At 38.5% G+C, this 14,397-nt stretch overlaps 2 protein-coding genes across 2 annotated transcripts; one reads left to right on the forward strand and one right to left on the reverse strand.

Annotated features, from left to right (window-relative positions):
- Nucleotides 1-456: 456 nt before the first annotated feature.
- RB195_007994 (uncharacterized protein) lies at nucleotides 457-6,234 on the reverse strand (the record flags this gene model as incomplete). Its single annotated transcript, XM_064181937.1, has 11 exons — nucleotides 457-584; nucleotides 636-712; nucleotides 786-904; nucleotides 1,022-1,183; nucleotides 1,257-1,369; nucleotides 2,166-2,242; nucleotides 2,310-2,413; nucleotides 4,032-4,196; nucleotides 5,788-5,829; nucleotides 5,963-6,057; nucleotides 6,147-6,234. The coding sequence occupies 11 exons, from the start codon at nucleotides 6,232-6,234 to the stop codon at nucleotides 457-459; spliced, it is 1,170 nt and encodes a 389-aa protein (XP_064038689.1).
- Nucleotides 6,235-8,329: 2,095 nt separating this feature from the next.
- On the forward strand, nucleotides 8,330-9,891 carry RB195_007995 (uncharacterized protein; the record flags this gene model as incomplete). The annotated part of the gene is made up of 5 exons (XM_064181938.1): nucleotides 8,330-8,359; nucleotides 8,419-8,562; nucleotides 9,435-9,526; nucleotides 9,652-9,718; nucleotides 9,811-9,891. The coding sequence occupies 5 exons, from the start codon at nucleotides 8,330-8,332 to the stop codon at nucleotides 9,889-9,891; spliced, it is 414 nt and encodes a 137-aa protein (XP_064038690.1).
- Between the last annotated feature and the right edge of the window lie 4,506 nt (nucleotides 9,892-14,397).

The following is a 14,397-nucleotide window of genomic DNA, read 5'->3' on the forward strand; positions in this document are numbered from 1 at the left end:
ACAATAATCAGACACAGATGTTAGGCTCATAAATGAGATCAAAACAAAGAATTGCACGGTTCATTCTCCAGGGACTGTGCTGTAAATTAATCGTGCTCTCAAATCGTTTGCATTGTCTCTCGTGTTACCTCATACAAGATGTACCAGTGCTGCAGTTGCTTCCGAATAAAAACCCAAACGTGGGAGAGTTGTGTTCTGTATGATCTAAAAAATGTTATAAAATTTGTAAACATGTAATTGCTCCAGCAGAATTGCCTGATAACAAAATAGCACAGAATGTTTAATCCGAGCCGAATTATTTTTGCTTCTCAGTGGTGAAAAACATGAACATAATCACAAAGGACGACTGTACATAGGCGTTCTGCGTTCGTTGAGTGATCGCTACACGGTAATCCAGGAGCAACGTCAATATATGGTGTTATAATAAGGAAGAGCCAGCTTTTGTTTCTTAGCTAACTACAACTTAAGTTGTTCCCTCAGATGTTGATATGAACGCTCAACGTTTTCCAGCTTTTGATTCAGATGTGCCTGTAGCTGGCTGACAGGGACGATAAAATCTGCATCATGTGTCCAATCATCTCCACCTAAAGTCCAGTTTTCAAGAGAACAAAAAGAAAAAGTTTGAAATTTCTTACCGCTTAAACACTGAGATTTCGTCAACGGTGTTTTTAAGGTGTTGAACCACGGATAAAATTCGGGACCAGAAAGGACACTGCAATGCAGAAATTACAATCCCGTTAAATTATGGATCCTATAGAGCCGCCGATGCAAGCGATCATGCTCACCCGACTTTCTTGTTTTCGGGACGTAACTTATTCACCTCCTTCCATGCATGGAACATGAAATCAGTCTCGGGATTCCAATGACTATTTGTGAGCCAAGCATCACGACACCATCCTTTACCCTTAAATATCTGCCAAACTGAATTGAATTCTGAAGAATCGAGAAAAAATCACAGAAATCCCAGCGCGGAAAGTGTGCCGCTACCGCTGTTGCTGCCGTGTTAGTAGCCCAGACACACCTCCTTCAGAATCAACACTTTGCTAGTATCCGCTATTTTAAGAGCCTCTCGGGAGCAGAGTGTAAATTTTTCAAGGTGTGTATAACTCTTTGATCGATTCCAGAAATCTATGCATTTTGTGTAGAGTTTCCCCTTTGCTGCGAACAATTCTATCATCCATGCCTGAAATAATCTTCGTTAAGACATTGTGACATTATTCTATGGCCATCCTAGAATCCGCGAAAAGAATAACTACGTGCAAAGCGCCCTGATCCTTGCCGTGAAAACTTGAAGGTAGTCGCGATTCAAATTCAGCCCATCCTTGCAGAAAATTGCGTGTAAACTCGCTATTCTTCGCTAGATATGTTCCTAAATGTGAAGAATCGTCATGTCAAATTGATATCTAATACATAATTTGTTCTGGAAGCAGATACTGTAATATTTCGCTGAGAAATATACGTGCATATGACATGTCAAATTTTTCTATGTGACTTTAGATGGGTCATTTTGGGCGCTTCAAAAAATAAAAAAACCGTCTTTATGTAGACGCAGATATGAGACGTGGTAGGTGGAGGAAAAAATATTCCACCTTGCGATGTTCATATTATTGAGTTCTAGGATTTTGCCGAATATGAAATACATTAATTTTTTTTTAGTTTTTTCTTCTTAAAAGCTTCCAACAGGTCGAACATTAAACTGAGCTGATATTATTTTTTTTCTGAAGAAGAGAATAATTTGTTGCGATGGTTGAAAGCTCAGTTGTTGTATAAGCGTGAGCGGACCCTGCTGCAACATTACAGAGGAAATATTACATTATTAATTCGTTTACACAGTCTTTCAACTAAATATGAGGCAACTTCCTCTCGAAGTTTCCGCTAACTTTTATCATCTGGCTAAGATTTATCCAGGCTGAATTAGCCAGACAGAATGACTATCTACCAAAATCTCCAATGTATACATCTTAAAAGACTATGTAATTGTAAACTGAAGGGTTGTCTAAATCCAATTTGGCTGTCTCACCGTGTTGACGTTGTCCATAAAATGAATACCGAGAGCACTGCCCAACAATCTTAGGATTTATGGCTTCATGTTAGATACATATACTATAGTTAATGAAGAAGTCTTTTTAGAACTAATATGGGAAAAAAAGGATAAAAAGTAGGACCTGCCGTAATTTCAAAATTAAAGAAACGCTCATAGAAAATGATGTCTTTGCTCCAATCAATAAACTCTTCTATTCGCCTGGAAAAACGACTTACACCGGTTCTGTTAGAGATTTAAATACAAAGAAGCCATGTTTACCGTTTACCTTTTTTCGTTAACAACTGCTATGTCAGCATCAACCATCAGTATCCAGTCCACGTCAAGCTTATCAAACAGGAAACGGACAATACAGTGACGTTGAAAGACTACCTGTTAACATTTCGGATGTAGTACTCTGAAACTTTCACTTTCAAACCTTTCAAATCTTTCACTTTTAAAGCTAGGACCGTTGAAAACGTTTGGTATGAAAAGTAAAAGGTTGCTGAAAATTTGCTAGAACTTGCAACTTTTTTCAATCAACTTTTAATTTAAAAACTAAGCGACTGGGGCCTCTAACGATAGTGACTCAATCATTTCACAGCGGAAACCTTCCACTACAAAACGCATCCCTACTTTCTAGGTTTTTTTTCTTCTGCAGAAGGTTATAGTGTTTATTTCAACGTAGCTTATTTAATTCCATTTGGTTTGTATATTAGACTATATCAGAAGGGATGAGAGGAAGGAGTAGAGGAGTAGAAGGAGAGATATAAACGCGGCTACACCTTTGACCCTGTACAAAAAAACTGCAAAAATGATTGTGGACATGAAGAGCAAAAGAGTTTAAAAAAGCATAGGATGAGTAGAGGAGGACAAAAATCTATGCTTTACTATGACAGTGTAGTAGAAGAAGGAAAAGATGTTAGCCAGTTCTCAACACCACCACATCGCTGTATGTGAGCCATCCTTACCAGTTAGATGATCACCTCAACAACTTTCTGGACCGCTAAGCGCCGGTAGTACCTGATCTCGAGCACGTCCAACGACCGACATAGCTGGGAATTAGCGACACAATCGGAGTTTCCGGTGTGTATTTAGGAGATGAAGAATGGAAAGTCTAGTAGTGTGAAAATGCTGAAATATCTTTTCTCGTCTGGGAAGAATGACGAAGATCATTCGTTAAATATGGAACGATGAAAGGATATCTGACTCGTAGAGGCACGTTATAATAATTGCCATCCACAAGAACGTACCTATCACGTATCCGAAGAGCTATCGAGAAACCTCACTTCTGCGCACTATGTGCAATGTTCTGGAGCCGGATCATCCTATACCGGCTTATCAAACATCGCGAAAAAACAACGCACGATGACTAAGATGGCCTTTTTCAGGCGGCTGCAGTTATACAAGTGTTCATAGTCAAGAATCATCAGAGTGAAGCAGCAGTGCTTAAACGCAGTGCAGACCTTTTCACTTGTGGATTTCGCAGCCCTTTTCCCCTCTCATCACTGGGGTCGTCCTCTCAATGCGCGTGGTATACTGATCGAGTATCGGAAAACTTCGGTCGTCTATTTGATGACCTGAGAACTCAACGGCCAACACAGTTTCAGCACTATCCAAATGTAGAGCATTGTTCGAAGTGGAAACTGGAAGGCAAGGAGCATCGGCACGATATGGTGTCCGTGCCTGTGCAGTTTCACCATCGTTATATCATACATCGACCAGTGTCCTTCCGAAATCATCTTAGCACTAACAGGAAAGGAATGTAATTCCATAAAATCGACTTTCTTATCTGAAAGCAAGAATGGAGAGAATTTCTCTCAAATAAAAAGAACTTCCATTCGTCATAAGCGTAATTCTCCGTGAATGCTGTAGCATAACGCATGATTTACATTTGAAAGCTTAGAAATTTTAAACTCGAAAAACTTGAAGATGTGAGAACTTAGGATTTTAACAAGAATGACTTCATATACTCTCCGAATGTGAGTTTTAATGAGTACGGAAGAATTACCTGTGTTTGATTGCAAACGTGTAAATGAGTGCTGCTATCGGTAACGACATATGTGTAATTTAGACGTTTACTGTAGCATTCCATTGTCGTCATTGCAGTAGTATATTGCACCCTGTCAGTCATCTTCTTCAGTACGGTTACAATTGCTATTCGAACTTTCCTATCCTGAAAAATTGAAAACTAGTTGCTGTCCAAAATATGCGTTTTGAAAATACGGTTCTGTCCCATCTAACTTGTCACCACACTCTACTACCACATTTAAAGACGTCACCCTACGAATCTGGAATGGTACGGGTTTCAGCTGGGTTATGTCCATACGAGGTCGTGGATTATGGGGAGAAAGGTGATTCCGTCCATTTCTCCGTAACTCCCGTAAAAAACGGCCCGGAAGATGCGGCACGTGCACAAGACTGGCGCGCTCCAATCGAACTCGGTGTAGAAATAGCGCGCCAGAACGCTCGAAGCTGCATTTTCTGGGTCGTTTTTTACGGGAATTAGGAAGAAATGGACGAAGTCACCTTCCTCTCCGGAATCAACGACTCTGTATAGGCATAACCCACCTGAAACCCGCACCATCCCAGATTCGTGGAGTGATGCCTTTAAAAGAGACCTGAAGCCTTATGCACATGCGAAAGCCTCAGCACTCAAGGTGCGACCCTTGCTGACTCAAATCCTAGTGCAGAGATGAGCAGAAGTCTCTCACCACAACTTCGAGCACATCCTCGTACGCAGTTCTATAGTCACGTCGAAATGACACGCAGGTCGATGCACTTGCGTGAGGGATAGCGCTCGCAGCGGTGCTAGTCGAGTTGGGACCCTTTCTAGCCCCACTCATTGCTGCAGTTCACGATGATCCCCATCTCTACCCCAATTACTTGCTGTAGTACGGCGATTCGAGGGCACCCGCTTACCCGACTAAATCAAGTTGCATTCCGTTTTGACCTGAGGGCAAAATCATCATGTCGTGTTATAAGACTTTTTCTTTCTTTAAAAGTTTTATTGTTTTCCTCATAATTTTTTAACTTTTTTTTAAACGTTAATTTTTAAACGTCAAATAGGTGTGTAGTATTATTTTTTAAACAATATTCTGTGAAATGCGTTTGGAAAGTACTATCAATACCTCAGTGGAAGAAATTAAGAATATAGTACTAAAATAGGAGTTTCGCCTGGGTTCTGAAACATACAAATTCGAATTTTCTGCTGGATTTCGGGTGAAATTCGCTATGTATCGCGTATTTTCCATGAATATTTTCCATCCATGTCTTTGTATATTTACATCGGTCAACTTTATTGACATAGGACAGACCTATAAAATCTAGTGCATCTACAAAATAGAGATGTGACAAATTCATTAGATTATTTCATGATATGAAAGAAACTTAGGGCATTTTTCAATGTGAAGGAACGATTGGGCCTACGCCGTTGGCTAAGCGGCGGATAATTTCTGGAAACTGGTAGGCCCTTCGCAAGAAGAGTGGAAAAACCAAGAGTAAGTCAACATATTTCACGTTGATTTATTTGTAAATTCCCAGTTTTTGTTTTTTTTTATTGCAAATTCCTCTTATATGTCCCCTAGGATTGCTTCAGGTATTTGATCGGAGTTCCTCCAAAAATTCAAGAGTGAAACGTCTTCATAGTTATTCAGTGGCCCACGCATTACCGTAGTTAGCAAAACTTTGTTGTGTTAAACCTACACGACAAAAAACTACTTTGTTTTTCTCCTACGTTTTAAAATTATTCATATGACAAAACAAACTTTTCTTTTTGGCTGCGCCTCGATGTCTTCCGATCGCTGTATCTGAAATTACCGATGGTAAAACGGAAGCGGATAAAAGAAGAAGCTAACAACTATCTAATTATAAACTGTGCTCAAAGAAAAATAAAAGAATAAAAGGAGATAGTAAGAAAAAATCAAAAACAACATCTCTTACATATGTGAAACTGGGAGTGGAGATTTTCAACGAATAATCGAATATAAACATCATTCCAACAATGAAGAGAACGAAACAAAGGAAATATTTGCACCCTAAATAGTGTGGAAATGGTGTTTCAAAAAAAAAAAAGAAAGAAAGAAAAAAAGAAAAAGAAAGAAAGGAAAAAAAGAACAAAACCAACAATTCCCATGAACATATCCCGGTGACATTTCGCTGTCGGAGTGGCGTTCGACGGAAGTGGAATTTGGAAATTTCCCGAAGGCAAACATGTGCTGACTTGTTCATAGTCGACACACGTATGATCTCATTTTTTGCTCTTTCACTCGTGGTTTATCAGCCTTCCACCGTTCCCTTATTTTTTAAAGAAATAATGGTAATTATCATTATTATTTATTGAATAAAATTCTATTACTATCAATAAGATTTCTTATTCTTCCAATATAAAGCATTTGAGAAGATTCTACTGTAGAAGTCTCCCCGCTTAGGGATGCGCTACCACGTTCACATCAATTCAGAGTTGTTTGAGGTTTACGAACCCTTAACGTGCCTGTACAATGATTTGCTGGGTCTAACCGATGTATCAGTTTTAGTGTTTTATCCTCTTTGAGGAGCCTGATTACAATTTACGCCGACACCGGAGGGATGACGCGCTTAGTTAGCAGCAGTCCGGATTCGAACCTGCGGCAGCGATAGGACATTGCTACACGCTTTTTTGTATCTTTACTTTTACTTTTTTTCAAGCTTGTTTCTTCTAATATCTTAAGTATTTATGTAGAAATATAATACCTAACAAACTTATCATATTCTATTCATTTGCCTTCAGAAGCCTTCCTTCGGCTTCTTAATCGAACTTAATTGACCAATTAATCTTTTTCAGCAAAACAACTGCATAATGATTTTCCTTTTATTGTTTTATCATCTAATGATTTAATCGTATGTTGAGCAAAATCCGAATCTTCATTCCAGTGTTGTTGCATATGGCGTTATGTAGGAACACTCCTGAAATCCTGAAATACTGACTTAAACCAGTAGAATAGAGAGGAATGTATGTAAGTTTCAAGATTTCCAAAAATACAGCGAAGTATCCAACAAGAAGACAAAACATTAAGAACAAAACTAGCAGAAAACACTTTGAAAAAAAAGGATCTAGACGGATTATGCAAAGAAAAAGAAGCGTATAACCACAATGAGGTGAAGGTCCGGACTCTGTTCTTGCATACTATTTATTTAATAAACGTGTAAGCATAGGAGAAACGAGAAATCTGAGCACGCTGTTCACCTTTTGGTTAATATGGATTTTTCTTTCTAGAATCTGAACGCTTGATTCTACTTTTTTTTCAAGAGAATCGTTAGCGTCAATGATAATGTTAGTTGCTTTAAAGCCATCCGTTCCATTAGAGAAAATAATTCCCTTAAAAAAAACAATAAAAGCAAACATGCCAACAATAACAGTGTTACCAGAGGATCGTAGCATTTCTTTTTTTTCAAGAGAATCGTTAACGTTAATGGTAATATTGGTTGCTTTAATAGCATACTTTCCATTTAAAATGAATTCTCCTAAAAACCCAACAAAAGCAAACATGCTAGCATTGACAGTATTACCAGAGGATCGTCTTTTTCCAATCCAATTTCTTTTTCTAGAGGCGGTAGAGAAAAGAGGCGATATTGTCGGGAACTATTTCTGCTACATCGAAGAAAAGATGTCACTTATCTGATGATTTCTTCTCCACTATCAATAGCAGTTTTGGTTCTGTTCTAAAAGTATTACACAATTAAACTACTTATATTATTTTCAACTTTTGCAATGAGTGTCCAATACAGAGACGAGCTTTGTAGATAGAAGTATGGCTATAGAGGGATCATCGTGCTCTCGTTACCTATTTTTGGTGCGATGTAAACATGTGGTACCAGGCCCTTTTTTTTGTAGCTTAATGTTGGACAGTCGGTAATCCAATGCTTGTAAAGTAGGTAATCTAGGTATTTATTTTAGACGGTAATCCAACCACATTTCAAGAAGAAGCTAAGCCAGAACTGTACGAAATCGCCGTGAAAAATTGTGGATATGGGTGTGTCCACTGGCTGCATTACCAAATGAAAAAGTGTCTATTAATCTACTTACCATTTTACAACGTCATTCGCTGCCTTTGTGGTAGCACGTACTATCACTAATAGTTCCGTAGCATTATTGCGGTTTAACCACTCAGTACTTTCATCTCTCTATCCTTCTCCTAATTCAGACGCAGAGAAATTCACTCGTACTTCCGTTTTTTGGCGTTAGATTATGCAGTTTCATCAAATGGAGTTCCTATTCCATTTACACATAAAAGAATCGCAGAAACCATATCAAATCATTCTGCTGTTCCAATGCCTCTTCTGGCCATCGTAATCCCTGTGGTGAGCTCCATAGAAACGATTTGAACAACCTTTATCTACAGAATTTGTCTTCTTTACAGGTTTGCCACTTTCTCTCGCTCGTACCTTCCGCTAAAACGTTGCAGAATTTGCCCAATTGTGAGGACTCTCGCGCTCTCCCATCATATATTCAAGAACCTCTATTTGTGGAAATTGACATAGCTAAAGGACAGAACCCAAGCATGGTCAGTGCGATATTTAAAGGCTGCATATCTTGAGATTGACTTGAGCGCGATGAGCACGATCGCGCACAATTTCCGTTAATTTGCTATGGAAACGGTGTTTCAAACGGCCTTGTCCATCAAATTTCGCGCCGCGTCTGGCAGCAAGCAGACAATCCACTGGACTGCTGACGTGTCTGCGCGTGACGTAGCACGTTACTAGGTGCCTCGTAGGGAACATCGATCCCCAGGGTTGTTTTTCAGAGCAATTAGTGGGGATTGAGTGCCCTTGGCGCTCTTTCTCTGATATATACTGTTTTATATAAATTTTCTATATTCGTAGCTTTATCCTTTCGTGAACAGATGCCCACACAATTTCGTGGTATGCTGCGATTCAAACGGTACTTGGTTTTTTTTCCTATCTCCTCGAATTGGACGAACACTTACATGTGCTTGGGGACAAAAAACCTTATGTTATTGTTACAAGCGCTTCGGTAGCAAGTTCAGTCAACTTGAGATCCGCCTGATGTCCAAATTTTCGAGCTTGGTAGCTTAGATGTAAAAGGTGTCAATTTGACATTAATAACAAATTTACCAAGTGCAAACTGAATACTAGAGAAAAAAGAAAAAGATGACGTCATGGAAATACCAACATAAATGATGGCAATTAGAACAGGTATCGTTTTATGCTCTAGATCATTTTTTCTACCTGACAGAAATTTTCCTTGTGGAAGAAAAAAGCAAACACTGGCATGACTATAATTATATGGGAGCAGTGGACTGGGAACACTCTATCGAAAGCAACCGCTCTCGCGTATTGTACCGTAAATCGGGTCGTTCTGACCAAAGGGATACCTGATTTCGTGCTAAAAATCTCAGATCACCTACTTTTTCAGGCCTACGACTGCGAACTGGATGTTCGTGCACTGAATTTCCTAAGAGGTCGCGAAAGCGAAGCTGAAGGAATCACGTATACTGAGTTCTTTAGGTAGACGATATTTAATTCCAACACATCTGAATCACAGCAACTTTCTTGGATTTTGAAAATGTTCTTGTTACGTGTATCTGGTAAATTCACCGAAAAATGCAAACTAAGCCTAATCCACATTTCAGAGAAAGTGTGCACTACAAAATATTGGCTCAAGAAGCTGCTCAAAATTGGACTCAAAAGTTGCAGCAGGTGACATATAATTTATTTTTCAAAGCATTCAGCAGCATCTACTAGTTATTTTTATTCGAATGTCATCTATTTGCCCAATAATTCAGTTTTAGATGGGTGAAAAGAAGAAATTCGGCTGTAACTTGATAGAGGATCCCCTTGGCTGGTACAGAGTTGGTTGTCTTTACGAGTGAATGCAGGAATAAACGTTTCACAACTGCATTTTTTCTTTGATTCATTCGATTGTTCCTATATAAACCCATGAAAAGAAGACAGATGGAGAGTCAGCCTATCCGCTCGCGGACGCGGCACGTATGCGTGCTCTCGAAGACGTGACACGTTGCTTAGTGCCTCGTATAGGACTTAACGGAGCTGTGTGGATATGCATTTTCAAAATTGGTTTTCCTACTAGAAGGTTTCGTAAAAATGTTGTTCAGTTCTTTCGACTTTAATTCTCCGTCAAAGAGGTCCGGTTAATTTCATCGCTCCCACTTTTTAGCTGAATTATTTTCTTTTCTGGAGACCGCACATTACTTGGCTCACTCACCACTCTGACGCTAATGAACTCATCTCAGTACTTTCACTCAAATTGATCTCAAACGTTTTTGGTTCACGAATCCCTCTTGCGAAACACGTCTCACTACCTTTTTATCACTGTTTGATCCGTCTCACTATTTTCTGGCATTGTTGAACCCCGTATCACCTCATTCCGTCTACGGTGTTTCAATTAAAATTGCGATTCAAAAATTTAGGTTGTGATTTTTGCCCGTCTAACCGCAACTCGTCCTTTGCACCGGAAGCGCTTCATTTGCTTGACAAACACTCCTTCACGGCATGCTGTCATGATCTATGACTTCCGGGCAAAGTGTTTCGACGTCGAGCAGTTCTTCTTCTCACTGAGTTCACATGTTTCCCTATGAAATGATTGATCAGTGTTTCTGAAAAGTATCTGGAGCATATCACTGGACCACTGCAAAGTTAAAATTCTCTCATTTCATCAGGATGTTTAGGCAGTGATCCTACCGTGACGGGTGGAGGCACTGCAGTCATGTACAATTACAGCCTACTATCACTGAAGACGTAAACAAAGCTCTCTTCCAGGACATAGCCAGAGAGCAAATATTGATGGAAGTTTATTTATTTATTTATTTATTTATTTATTTATTTATTACGCTCAAAGATGTGACAAAAATAAGAGACAAGGAATGAATACAAATAAACAATAAAAATCCTGCCTCAAGAAAAGAGTAGAATGAGAATGAGTAGGGATGAGTCACACGAACGGTAAAGGCAAGGGACGATTTAATAACTAAAAAGAAAAGAAAAAACATAATGTTGACATGGAAGTTGACATCTCAGCGAAAAAGTTCCTTTTCCTGTGAGTTTACATTCCAAATTGAATCAGGATGAAATTCTGTTTCTTGATAGTGGAAAAAGTGGCAGAAAAGAGGTGACATCAAGAAATCTGGTGAAGCTTTGCTGGTTACATGGGAAAAGGAGTGATCACATCGACATCGACATAACGATTTCTTCCAGATCTTGTGAATATTTTGGATCAGGAACGAGCCAACTATGGTGCTAAGTCTGCAGTATCCACCCATAAATCCACCAATGCAGTTTCCAAGGTTTCCATTATCACTGTTTTAAAACGGAGCATTTGGAGTCAACTTCGTTGCTGCTGACTTTCGTTGAGAAATCAGCGACTACGTATCGTTTGTGGATATAAACCTTATGCCCTAAACTAGAAATTCATCGTGCTTGCCACACAATCACCGATTCCCGTCGATATCAGGTTAGGCGGAAAATCTAGCACCAAAAATTTTAAAAACATGTGCTTTGCAGGAGAAGAGTTGCAGTAAAAAATGAAAATGAAAAGTTTCTGGAAGTATCCTACTCTCGCCGTTTAAAGTTGTGTACGACTGGGTTATCGCGTCACTCAATAATCAACTGACTTCGAACAACGAACGACACCATTGAGCTGCCTTTTCTTCGATTTTCGACAGTCCCCGAGGCGAGCGGGGCATTTGAGGACGCCATGGCATCTCACCGGACGGTCAGCCACTAATCACCATCTTCACTGAATCTTCTACAACCTAACTAACACCCTTCTCAGTACCGAAATTCTGGTATCAGGGACTAATCCACATGAACGGGATTTTTTTAGGACGAATGTTCCCTGGAATTCTGCGCAAGTATCACGGAGAGGTTGCTGAACAGAAAGGAGAAGGACATCATTGTTGATGATGATGTTTTATAGAATTCCGATTATTATGAATAAAGTTCCCAATAAAATGGAATAATTAAGTGTTCTGGTTCACGTCTTCACACTTAACGTTTTTAACACTTAATAACACTATTAACAACAACACTTTTTAACAGCGTTTGTTTTCTAGCGAGAAGTTTTTCTTCCTTACCCTTCTCTCAGGTGTCATTGTTGAAGATTTCTTCCGAACTACATGTACATTAGGTAAGTAAAAACTATGATGTGTGGATGTATAGGGTAATTAATGTTGGGAACTACGCCTTTTTTTAGCTCTCGCAATGAAAATAGTGAAACAAGGGGATTGCCCATAAGTTTTCAATGAAGTTTTGTTTTGCAAATGGCTCTGGATGGCAAAACAGATATGTAGGTCCCAAAAAGCATCGAGCCAAAGGAAAGTACTGGGTTAGATCTATGTCAGCGTTCTGCGTTTTATTGTGAAATTATAAATCATATTACTGTTTCATGTGCTCACACTCATTCAGGATTTAAAACGGCGTGGGAAACGGCGTTTTTCCTACGAGGTAATTAAAGACGCTCTATCCTTGCATACGCGCCGCGTCCCTAAGGGAGCTGTCGATGATGAGATCACCTCACCGGTTTACTTAAGTAGAACTAGTGAATAGGCCGCTGTAGGTACGGAAGTGCATACAAGAGGATGCGCTCGAACGTGCCTCGTTGGAAGGAAACCCCGTTCGCACGCCGTTTTTCAGGAAGATCGGCGGGAGTTCTGTGCGAGTACACAAATATTCGCAATCTACATCCTGAACTCTACTTTTTCCTCTAGGTTTCCACACTATGTCATTTTCGTGATTCTCTGCCTTAAACACACCAACCATGTAATAAATCTCCGAATCCTTGCAGCATACAACACATAAGCGGTTGTAGACCACCTCAGAGCTGGCTAAGAGGAACATAGCTAGTTCAGAAGATCGTATAGATCACTTGGAGTGCGCTTACTTGTATAAAGAACCTGGCAATGGGATATTATAAGCTTTTTGGCACTAACTCCTTCATCCCTCCACTTTCCCAACCAAGCATCACTTGTAACTATTATTTAATAGATTTTTATTAGGTCCTGAAAAAAATCTTGGATCGTAAGCTTACGATAATTTTATAGTATTTAGTAGTGCTTTAATAATAACAAATTTATAGTAATTTTAAGTATTAATTATAGTAAAGTACTATATATAAATCCATAGTAGCGTGAGTATTTCTCGTTTAATTCCATAAAAAATGCGAACTTTAGCGTCTTAAACAAGCGCAATGGTATATGTTCTTTTTTTTAATGAAATTTCTAGATGAAAAATGAGTGAATAATGAAAAATGAATGAAATTGGAGCTTGAACATGTCTACACATCCGTGGAAATTATTTAAATGGACACCCTTCCAGCTCTTTTATGGATTATCTCCACTGTCTCTTCAAGGCCAAAGCATATTTTGCTTCCTTTCTCTTTTTATTTTCTACACTATACGTTGTTGATTTCTTATTTAATTTCATTATTTTTTATTACATTTTATATAACATTTCCCACCACTGAGCAGGGATTGATTGACGTTAAGCGAAGTGAGCACCCAAAATTTGAAGGACCGGTCAAAAATACCAAAGGGTCAAAAAAAAAATATAAAAAATAAGATACAAGTAATATTACTTTTATTACCGAATGCAAAAATCCGGAGAATATCCTGCTAACTTTAAAAATGTAGAAAGTCCATCAAACTCCTCAACGTTGAGGAGTTTAAATCCATATGATTTTAAGCAAGACTCTAGGTTCTATTGATGTCGATTAAATAATAATAATAATAATAATAATAATAATAATAATAATAATAATAATAATAATAATAATAATAATAATAATAATAATAAATAATAATAAAATAAAAGAACTATAACTGGAAGTGTTTTTCAGGTCATCGACAAACCAAATGGATTTTTTTTGTGCACGAGTGTGTCCATTTGTACTATTATCCGAAGTTACAAAAAAGTCGAATAAAATTTGCAAAAAAAAGCAAAATTATGAAAAACTACTAGTAGTGAGAATTACGGTTAAAACAACTTGATTCTATACTATAACATAGTTTCGAAGAATACATCCGATAAGGGAAGTGATGTCGTGATTTTTTTTTTAATTTTCAAAAACATCTTTTAAAGTGACCCCTGCAATTTTGAGGGATTCAATCACTTGAAGAATATTTATAATAATTTATTTGCATCTGAGAGAGTCATTGCTTTGTGAGTCATGTGTACCTGGAGCAATATCCTTGATAAATATTCTGTACCGCAGCGATGAATTTAGGGGAATTTATTTCCGCCTGAACCTCACCTCATCGCCCAAGCGTAGCGTTTTGTGAGAGAAATATGTGCGAACTGTGAGACTAAGGAACATGGTTGACCAGTATTTGCTCAAAGGTTTCCCGAATCACATAGTACGGCAT

The sequence above is a fragment of the Necator americanus genome, chromosome I (assembly GCF_031761385.1).
Source record: "Necator americanus strain Aroian chromosome I, whole genome shotgun sequence".
Classification (NCBI taxonomy): domain Eukaryota; kingdom Metazoa; phylum Nematoda; class Chromadorea; order Rhabditida; family Ancylostomatidae; genus Necator; species Necator americanus.